The 10,399-nt window shown below is 51.1% G+C and overlaps 1 protein-coding gene and 1 long non-coding RNA gene across 3 annotated transcripts; one reads left to right on the top strand and one right to left on the bottom strand.

Annotated features, from left to right (window-relative positions):
* Positions 1 to 18: 18 nt before the first annotated feature.
* Positions 19 to 7,438, bottom strand: LOC105418648 (uncharacterized). 2 transcript variants are annotated; one of them, XR_003886757.1, is made up of 4 exons: positions 7,424 to 7,438; positions 1,361 to 1,482; positions 1,139 to 1,274; positions 19 to 301 (listed from the first exon to the last, which is right to left on the bottom strand). It is a non-coding gene; the product is annotated as an uncharacterized lncRNA (long non-coding RNA). The 2 variants fall into 2 exon arrangements; XR_965758.2 differs by lacking the exon at positions 7,424 to 7,438 and having other exon boundaries at positions 1,361 to 1,554.
* Positions 2,024 to 3,198, top strand: LOC115247661 (centromere-associated protein E-like). Its single transcript, XM_029830145.1, has 3 exons — positions 2,024 to 2,161; positions 2,334 to 2,882; positions 2,962 to 3,198. Exons 1-3 carry the CDS (start codon positions 2,144 to 2,146, stop codon positions 3,040 to 3,042), a joined length of 648 nt encoding a protein of 215 aa, XP_029686005.1. The 5' UTR covers positions 2,024 to 2,143; the 3' UTR covers positions 3,043 to 3,198.
* Positions 7,439 to 10,399: the final 2,961 nt, after the last annotated feature.

The raw sequence follows: 10,399 nt of genomic DNA on the forward strand, positions 1-10,399 counted from the left end.
TAGAAAAGTGCAGAAAAGAAACCAAAAGTTTAATCAGCGCTGTAGCACGAAAACAGGAATATGAAGAGACAAACTGGCTTAAATAACAGCAGCTCAACGACCATATGATTAATAATCGGATTAAATGAGTACTGGAAGAATATGGACCAGAGCTGATGTTGAATATCTCTGGTTTGGTTTCTTTATCTGGGCTGTGTGGTTGCCATAGAGACAGGCTGTGGGGCCAGGTCCCCACATCTCCAGTAGGCTCAGGTCCGTTGGGTCCACGATCTGGTCTCTGGCTGCAGTTTCCTCCAGGTTCCTGCAGCAGAAACATTTGAGAAGAAAATCAGCTGATAGAAAAAAGTTTTTGTCTCACAACAGTCAGATCCTCTTGTGCTGCTCTGCTGCTGCTGCTCTGCTGCTGCTGCTCTGCTGCTGCTGCTCTGCTGCTGCTGCTCTGCTGCTGCTGCTCTGCTGTTGCTGCTCTGCTGTTGCTGCTCTGCTGTTGCTGCTCTGCTGTTGCTGCTCTGCTGCTGCTGCTCTGCTGCTGCTCTGCTGCTCTGCTGCTCTGCTGCTGCTGCTGCTCTGCTGCTGCTGCTGCTCTGCTGCTGCTGCTGCTCTGCTGCTGCTGCTCTGCTGTTGCTGCTCTGCTGTTGCTGCTCTGCTGTTGCTGCTCTGCTGCTGCTGCTCTGCTGCTGCTGCTCTGCTGCTGCTCTGCTGCTTGCTGCTCTGCTGCTGCTGCTGCTGCTGCTCTGCTGCTGCTGCTCTGCTGCTGCTGCTCTGCTGTTGCTGCTCTGCTGCTGCTGCTCTGCTGCTGCTGCTCTGCTGCTGCTGCTCTGCTGTTGCTGCTCTGCTGCTGCTGCTCTGCTGCTGCTGCTCTGCTGCTGCTGCTGCTGCTCTGCTGCTGCTGCTCTGCTGCTGCTGCTGCTCTGCTGCTGCTGCTCTGCTGCTGCTGCTCTGCTGCTGCTGCTCTGCTGCTGCTGCTGCTCTGCTGTTGCTGCTTCTGCTGTTGTTGCTGTTGTTGTTGCTGTCGTTGTTGTTGCTGCTGCTGCTGCTGCTGCCGTCGTTGTTGCTGTTGTTGTTGTTGCTTTAGATTACATTAGCTTGTTTATGACTCTGCAAGTAATAAATGGCCAACATAAAAACATAAAATCACCTCTGTTAGTGGTTTTCAAACTGGGGCGCCCCCTAGAGGGCTAATAAGTGACACATAGCTCAACACTTGACTCAACCAAGCAGGGAAGTCAGACTCCAGCGTCTCCTGGATCACATCAAACATGCGTCTTTTCCCACTAAGAACGAGAGCATCATGGAGACACCGAGCAGGACTAATTATGGAAATGACGCGTTTGTTCGTTAGCAGGAACCCGGCGATTACCTGAAGGGTCTGCAGTCAGAGGACGGAGGAATGGTGGGAATGGTGTAGATGCTGGACAGGAAGAGGATAGGAAGAGGCTGGGGGCGGAGCCAGAGCATCATAATAAAACACAATCATTCTTCCTGCAGGGTGACAATCAGACAAATATGGTGGACTCAAATCCATCACAACGCGCGCACGCACACACACACACACACACACACACACACACACACACACACACACACACACAGCCAGTCGGTGCTCCCACCAACTATATAACTGTGATAGTTCAGGAAGCATTTGGCGTGAGTTTACTGTCAGAAAAATCAAGCTCGGGTCTCTTCTGCCACCTAGTGGTGAAGTAAGGTAAAGATGGAAATATGCCATCTAACGACATCAACTTTTTCTTTTATTTATGCTGAATTAAAGATAAAAACCAAGCAGAAAACACCAGCGCAGAAGTTCCTTCATGTTTTTTGGAGGGTGGAACAATTGTCTCAGGCGCAAAAGTAAAGTTTTATATTTTGTCTTAATTTAAAGGAGGCAAAGCTCTTCATTCGTTGCCATGTTTAGAAAAAATGTTGAGGCATAATTTATCTTTGAAGATGAAAGAACATCAAAGACGAAGCTTTGATATTTGCACACTAGTCTTTGATGATGGGCTCTTTCATGTCTCCCTAGAAGAGCAGCGTGAGCTGCTGGTTGGTCTCAGTTCTGGAACTTTGAGGGCCACAACAGCAGCTCAGCTTTGGATGAAAACAGGATCACATCTGCTTTAGCAACAGGACAACGGCCGAACAAATGAAGCCACACCGCTTGGTAAGATGGTTTTAGTCGTCTTAAACAGACACTGGAGAGTTTCATTTCAGCCCAGTCACTGATTTCTATCAACGATCTTCTGTTAGAAATATTAAAACTTGTGTGGTTCCTGCTGGTTCTGCTGTAAGAATCTAAACTAAATGTGTTCTTCTGTCTTCATTTGGAAATGCAGATGTTACAAACACACCTCCAGACAGAGGAAAACCAGCATCTGCATAAAGAGATGGACCTTCAGACGGCACTGGAGCAGTGTCAGAATGAGGTCAAACGTCTCAAAGACCTCCTGGAAGATAAGACCAAGGAGGTCAACGCGGCTGTCAGGAAGAGGCAAATGAGGACCATTGCCTACATTAATATCATGAATGAGCTGAATGATGCTCAGGAGGCTCTGAAGGAGAACAGGAACAAGTGTGAGACTCTGGAGAAAAACCTCCAGCTGCAGCTGGAAGAAAACCAGCAACTCCACCAGAGAGAGCTGGAGGAAAATGGAGAGAGGTTGAGGAGGGAGCTCTCTGCTGAGACTGAGAAGCTCAAAAAAGAGCTGTCAGACAGGGAGGAGGCTTTGAAGAAGGAGCTCTGTGAAAAAGAGAACGTCTTCCTGAAGACCCACCAAGATCTCTCAGAGCTTTGGGAGGCCAGAGCTGAAGAGTGGACCAAAAGAGAGAGAGAGCTGGAGGAGATGCTCCAGAAGATGGTGAAACAAAAAGTGGAAGAGCTTCAGGTACGTTGGTTCTTCAGGCACCTCTGAGAAGCTTCACCTTTTAAAATGAGATCAAAAACAAATGTTTGTCATTTAACAGCTCACCACAGGAGATGTGGAGAAGAAAAAGAGGAAGATCTGGAGGGTGTGGAAGTGGAAGACGTGGAGGCGTCTGAAATAAAAGCCTCCTCATCCTCCCTGAACAGCGTCCCTGCTTCCACCATCTTCTCTGCTGAAGAGAAGATGGTGGAGTCTCCACAGACTCAGAAAGAAAAGTTTCTCTGTGTCCCTTCTCATTCACCCTTAATAAAACGTGCAGTTCAGCAGGTCCTCTCCAGCCATTTTCATCTTTACGGGTGGTTTTGATGTCGCTAGTGTTGATTTTGGTCTCTTCAGAGCTGGACTAAAATCCTGGCAGCCATTTTAGATTTAGTCTGAGTGTTTTGGAATAAAATGCTTATTCGTTGAACTCAAACTTTCGTCATTCCTATAAGTGGTGGTTTTAGTCCAGTTTTAGACGGCAGCAACTCCAAAAGGTTTGATTCTGATTTTAAATCGCATTTAGTGAAAAACTGAGTGGAAACAAATGAATTTGTGTTCATCAGTTTGAGATTTCCCCTTTTATTTCCATATTTCAACTTGTGTTTTCATGAGCTGATGCTTTTAATCAGACAAACGTGTCACACAAGTTGTGTAAAGAGCAGATCTAGAGTTGAGAAGCTTGGAGATCAACTATTTTCATGGATAATTTGAATAATAAAGGAATCTTTTAGGTTTCCACCAACAGCTTCTATCAGATTAAACAGAGAACTTGTCCATGTTCATCCCTCCAAACCAGTTCTTTAACAAAGACAGAAGCTTCCAGTGCTCCGTGCCTCACACTCAGGCCCCACATCATGCTCCAGCTACATTTCTGTGCTCCTTACCCATTCCCCACAGATCCCACGGATCCCCTACAGACTTTCTGACAGGACTACCCCCATGGGGGCGCAACACAACTATCCTGATCTTTTCCCAAGGCGGTTCGTTTCGTCCCTCCACCCAAGTTGCCCTCCTGGATTCCTGATCCTTCATGTTATTTGGCTCCAAGGACGGGACATTGTGGTCCACACTTTAGCTTTCAAATCTCCAGGGTCTTCTGCCAAGCACTGGGGGTGTCATCCAGCTGGTCCTCAGGATACCACCTCAAATCAACAGCCAGACTGATCAAGTGAACCAGGAGCTCAAGGCAGCCCTGCGATGTTTGGCATCATAACACCTCCTGGTCTCTCCACCTGCCTCGGGTAGAAGACGCTCACGATCCTCTGGTCACTTCATCCACAGGCATGTCCCTTCTTCATGTCCTCCTCAAGTTCTCAGTATTCAGCCCTCATGGATTGGTACCGGCTGAAGTCACCACATCAGCTTTAAATAGATGGGAGGGGACATGAGGGCAATAAGAGTAATCAAGGTTATGAGAGACGGATGAAGGGAGGACAGGACAAAACAGACTTCTTCCCATGTCAGGAGGGTCCAAAACACCAGATCAACAAGCTGTAATTACATCACACCACAAAAAGATGCCTGTGCTGGGATCCGACATCCCATAATCGGCCACGGTGTGTCTGTCGGGTCAAACTCTGGCTAACTTGGTGTGGTCTGATCCTGACATGAACAAACTCCTGACAATGACATGTTCAGCAGAACATAAATTCTTGGTGCTTTTAAATTTCTACAGACCTCTGGTGGGTGTTGCAATCACAGAACCCAAGAAAAGGACCAAACGCCTCTCGGTTAAATGTGACCTGTCCCACAGGAGGAGGCCTGAGGATAGAAACACGGGTTCTTCCTGCCATTCTCTCCGCCCCAGAACAGGCGCCTGCCTCGGCTGCAGCTCTTCCTCCATCATTCAAACCTCCAGGTCCACCAGGGGGGAGAGGGAGAGAGGGGGAGAGAGGGGGAGAGAGGAGGGAGAGAGGAGGAGAGGAGGAGAGAGGAGAGAGGGAGGAGAGAGGGGGAGAGAGGAGGAGAGAAGGGGGAGAGAGGAGGAGAGAGGAGGAGAGAGGGAGGAGAGAGGGAGGAGAGAGAGGGGAGGAGAGAGGGGAGAGAGGGAGGAGAGAGGAGGAGAGAGGAGGAGAGAGGGAGGAGAGAGGGGAGAGAGGAGGAGAGAGGAGGAGAGAGGGAGGAGAGAGGGAGGAGAGAGGGGGAGAGAGGGGGAGAGAAGGGGGAGAGAGGAGGAGAGAGGGAGGAGAGAGGGAGGAGAGAGAGGGGAGGAGAGAGGAGGAGAGAGGGAGGAGAGAGGGAGGAGAGAGGGGGAGGAGAGAGGGGGAGAGAGGAGGAGAGAGGGGGAGAGAGGAGGAGAGAGGAGGAGAGAGGGAGGAGAGAGGGAGGAGAGAGAGGGGAGGAGAGAGGGGGAGAGAGGAGGAGAGAAGGGGGAGAGAGGAGGAGAGAGGGAGGAGAGACATCTCTGCCCTGGGAAGGTATCTTTTCCTTTACCAAAAGCTGGCACCAGCCATTTCTGTGGCCTATCTGAGGGTTTATTTTCTTTTTATACTCAATAATTTTATTTATTTATTTTTTTTAAATGTAACTTTTGGCAGTCTATTTACTTTATTTTATTTTGGGCAACAAGCCCTCTCTCCAGCAGATGGCGCCCTAGATAACCATGTCTGTGCCCGTGCCTGTGCCCGTGCCTGTGCCCGTGCCTGTGCCCGTGTCTGTGCCCGTGTCTGTGCCCGTGTCTGTGCCCGTGTCTGTGCCCGTGCCTGTGCCCGTGTCTGTGCCCGTGTCTGTGCCTTGTCCTGGCCTGACTTACAGTATCTTCTGCGTCTGCTTCTGTGGATGTTTGTTAATTTGGATGTGTGACAGTATAGAGTCCATCAACTAGTCCAGAGTAGGGAAACATATCGGGTCTATATCTGGCTGGAGTCACCGAGGTCATCGAGGCCACAGGAGCAGAGACTGACGTCAAAACAATAGGAAAATAAATCAACCTTTACATTAAAAGACTTTCATATAGGTGCAAACATCCTTTGCTCGATATCTTTCCTTTTAAAAAAATATGCAGATAGTTTTATCTTGCGTTCATAGAAAGGTCTGTGAAAGGACACTGACATTTTCCCCATTGTCCATTTTCCACGGCTGCTTCATTAGTGGGGTCACATGGGGCTGCTGGAGCCCATCCCAGCTGCCTTTGAGCAAGAGGAGGGGTGCACCCAGTTCATGGCTGGGTGGACACACACAGGCGCACAAGCGATTACACTCACTCACAGTGGCACCTTCGGGCAGTTTAAAGTAGCCACTCCTCCAGCTGCACGTGTTTGGATGTGGGAGGAAGCTGGAGAACCCGGGGAGAACCCACACGAGCACGGGGAGAACATGCAATCCCCACGCAGAAAAGCCCCCGGACCCCGGGGGATTTCAACCCCCAACATTCTTTCTGTGATCCCACAGTGCTCCAAAAACCTAACGCAGAGGATTCCTTCCCTTTAAACTGTTTTAGAAAGGCTGGATTACGCGGCCTTGTTTCCAGACTCTGTAAAGCACAAAACAAGTGACGTCTGAGGTCGGAGAACATAATATCTCATCGTTTGTGCTGGCGTGTGTTTGTTTAGTTCCAGACTGTCCTGTCTCAGGGTTACAGGAACGCTGATGTCGCCCGACCGCCTGATCAAAGTGCTTCGCTGGTCCTGTAAAATGGAAATCTTTGACTTTTTACTACGTGTAGGGAAACGGCAGCACCGGAGCGAGAGAGAAAGCAGAATAACCAGCTGAGCTTGAGACCGAGCTAATTTGTTGGAGGCTGTTTGTGCTGAAGAGTATCGGGAGGACTCAGCGCTGCCTCCTCTCCACTAATACTAAACTCGTTTTTCCCTTCACGAGAGACTGAAAAAGTCGTTAAACGAGTTGAGCCAGTTGCAGTTTAGAAAATAAGGTTTGAGGTGTTTAGCCTGCACACATGAATGCACAATAACAAGGATTGCTGCATCTGAATCTTTCAGGTTTTGCTCTTATATTGTTGTTGCTTGGTTGTTGAAATGAAAGAATGACTGCTATCTTTTTTATTTCTTTTTTCTGGAACAAGAACAGTGAATGTACGAAACACACTTTATCTCTCTCCTCTTCTGGCTGCAGAACTGTGGGGAGGTTCCGTCCTGTTCTTACAGGAAAGGATAAGAAACTGAGACTGAGAGGAGCGACAGAGCAGGTGTGACTCAAAGGAAACATGGGAAGTATGCGTGAGTAAAACACTGTCAGCAAGCAAGGAGGTGGGCCCCTGTGGCTTGTGGGTGTTTCAGGGGTAGGCCTTGGCTGCTGCTGTTGACAGATTAAAGGTGGGGAGGCGTGTCTTGTCCTCCCCGTCAGACAAGCACGTGGCCAGGCCCGCCCGGATCAGGCAGCAGCCACAGCGAGCAGCCAGTCAGGGCCACCCAACAGAACACAGGACATCTGCTCTACACACATGCAAATACACACAGGCGTTTACATTTTTTCACCGCAGGCAGGCGTGGATTCGCAGTGTCGGATAACAGATGCAAAGCACAAGGCCGCAACGCACAAGAACAATCAAAATGGCAACTCACGAGATCATGTTGTTCCGGACATGTGCAGCACTGAGGAGGGCTGTGGAGGGCTGAGAAGGGCTGAGGAGGGCTGAGGAGGGCTGAGGAGGGCTGAGGAGGGCTGAGGAGGGCTGAGGAGGGGTGAGGAGGGGTGAGGAGGGCTGTGAAGGGCTGAGGAGGGCTGTGGAGGGCTGAGGAGGGCTGAGGAGGGCTGAGGAGGGCTGAGGAGGGCTGTGGAGGGGTGAGGAGGGGTGAGGAGGGCTGAGGAGGGCTGAGGAGGGCTGTGGAGGGGTGAGGAGGCCTGAGGAGGCCTGAGGAGGGCTGAGGAGGGGTGAGGAGGGCTGAGGAGGGCTGTGGAGGGGTGAGGAGGGCTGAGGAGGCCTGAGGAGGGCTGAGGAGGGGTGAGGAGGGCTGTGGAGGGGTGAGGAGGCCTGAGGAGGCCTGAGGAGGGCTGAGGAGGGGTGAGGAGGGCTGAGGAGGGCTGTGGAGGGCTGAGGAGGGCTGAGGAGGGCTGAGGAGGGCTGTGGAGGGCTGAGGAGGGCTGAGGAGGGCTGAGGAGGGCTGAGGAGGGCTGTGGAGGTCTGAGGAGGCCTGAGGGGTGAGGAGGGCTGAGGAGGGGTGAGGAGGGCTGAGGAGGGGTGAGGAGGGGTGAGGAGGTCTGAGGAGGCCTGAGGAGGGGTGAGGAGGGCTGAGGAGGGGTGAGGAGGGCTGAGAAGGGCTGAGGAGGTCTGAGGAGGCCTGAGGAGGGGTGAGGAGGGCTGAGGAGGGCTGAGGAGGGGTGAGGAGGGGTGAGGAGGGGTGAGGAGGTCTGAGGAGGCCTGAGGAGGGGTGAGGAGGGCTGAGGAGGGCTGAGGAGGGGTGAGGAGGGCTGAGGAGGGGTGAGGAGGGCTGAGGAGGGGTGAGGAGGTCTGAGGAGGCCTGAGGAGGGGTGAGGAGGCCTGAGGAGGGGTGAGGAGGGCTGAGGAGGGCTGAGGAGGGGTGAGGAGGGCTGAGGAGGGGTGAGGAGGGCTGAGGAGGGCTGAGGAGGGGTGAGGAAGGGTGAGGAGGGGTGAGGAGGGCTGAGGAGGCCTGAGGAGGGGTGAGGAGGCCTGAGGAGGCCTGAGGCTTGAGCAGAGCAGGAGTTAGCATAGTATGAACCTCTCCTACTTTATTTTGTGTAATTTCATGAGAGATGAGCTGATGTGAGGGACCGGCTCATGTGATCGGCTCATTACATCCACTGACGGCAGGTTTTTCTCTCGCCTGCCACCTGAAAATGTTTTCTCCCCCCCCCACAACCCTAAAACCCCCCTGAATAATTACAGCCACAGTAATGCAACCGGAACAGGAAACAGAAACTTGCAAAACCTGTGAATGAATGAAATCCTTGGTATCGTCTCACAGGCTCCTTTTGTTGATTAAATGATAGGCTTTCATTATTTTAACACCCCCCCCCCCCCCCCCCCCCCCCCCCCGCCTCCGTCCAACATGAAGTTGGTGTGCATGTTGGGATGGGGGCTCAAGTTTTAAAGCACTGCGTTAGTCTCCCCTCGGGGCAGAGCTTATCCAGCACCACACACGGCTTATGTAAATGGATAAGCTGCCATTTCCACCACAAGCCCCTTTATCAGCAGCGTCTCACCACAGTGACGCCAGACAGGGGCAAGCTGTGCCACTGTGTGTGTGTGTGTGTGTGTGTGTGTGTGTGTGTAGGGGGGCAGTATCTTCTGCCTAGTAACTATAAACAGGCTATTCTAGGTTCAAGTAATCATCAGACCCTCTCATGACAAATTTTGTGTATCTGTTGTCATGGCAATGTCGCTTTTGGCTGCTCACATCAACGTGTGTCCCCTCAGCTGCACCTCAGGAAGGACCTTGTGAGGATGCGGGCTGTAGCTAGGGAGACGTTGACATGTGAAAGGAGTCCTGTAGCAGCAGCGAGGACCGAGACTTTACTCCAAAACCAACAATAACAAACCAGATGACAGTTTGCACAAAGGACGGATCTGCTGCTGGAACAATAGCTGGACCGTTTGACCAGTAGGACAGGAGGGAAGCCTGGGACAGTGTCCTCAGGCAGCAGTGAAGGACAGACGGGGGTGGCAGCAGCATGTGGTGGGGGCAATGTTATCAAATAAGAGAGAAAGAGAAATTTCTGACTTGATGAAAGTAAGAAATTCTCCATGTTTCCGGCAAATCAAAGTAATTTAGGTCGTCGTTAGATCATGATCCAAACATTCTACAACCTTTTTGCTTTCACATGAACTGTGAGTCATCGATTTCCCATGAATCTGCTCTAGTGACAGCACATTCCCGGGAACGCTCCTACCTGAAACAACACCACAGCAAACACACACACCCCCACTCTAAGAGCTGGTCTTCCTTCTCTGCATGGTTAAAGGAATATGTTGGAACATGTTTGGTCAGCCACATGTTTTCAGGATATCCCTGAAGTTTCTGCTCCTTTAACCGACCTTCTGGAGCGAGAAGTCAAAGAATTCCCCTTTGTCTGGAAAAGAACATCCCTGAAGAGACCCAAGGTAGTTTTCTCTGTCAACTGGACTGGGTTTCTTCTCTTGAAGACGTTTCGCCTTCTATCCAGAAGGCTTCTTCAGTTCTGACAGAGAAAACTACCTTGGATACAATGACCTGGATGACTGAGAATTTACACAGACATCCCTGAAGAGAGGAACAACCTTTTACTGCTTACAACACACTCCACACGTGGCCCCGGCCCTCGTTGACCCCCGGCAGCGTGTGACCCCCAGCAGCCACCTGATGAGGAGCTCAATATCTCCCACTCTCAATGACACCATGAGCTGTTTTTGTGCTCCAGCAGGAGTATCAATATCAACTCCAGCAGTCAAAAGCAAGCAAATCCATAGAAGAGCCCTGACCTGCACAGCTGATTCACAGACATGAGAAGTCATTTATATCACAGGCTATTACAGGATAAAGAGTGTGTTTTGGACCAGGTGGGTGTTGTGAAAGGGGCTTCATGACCAAGACATTAGGTCC

Source organism: Takifugu rubripes, chromosome 21 (genome assembly GCF_901000725.2).
Source record: "Takifugu rubripes chromosome 21, fTakRub1.2, whole genome shotgun sequence".
Taxonomy (NCBI): domain Eukaryota; kingdom Metazoa; phylum Chordata; class Actinopteri; order Tetraodontiformes; family Tetraodontidae; genus Takifugu; species Takifugu rubripes.

Coding starts and splice junctions, on each gene's coding strand:
- LOC115247661 (XM_029830145.1), top strand. Junction 2,883..2,961: donor AAAAAGTGGAAGAGCTTCAG/GTACGTTGGTTC, acceptor GTCATTTAACAG/CTCACCACAGGAGATGTGGA.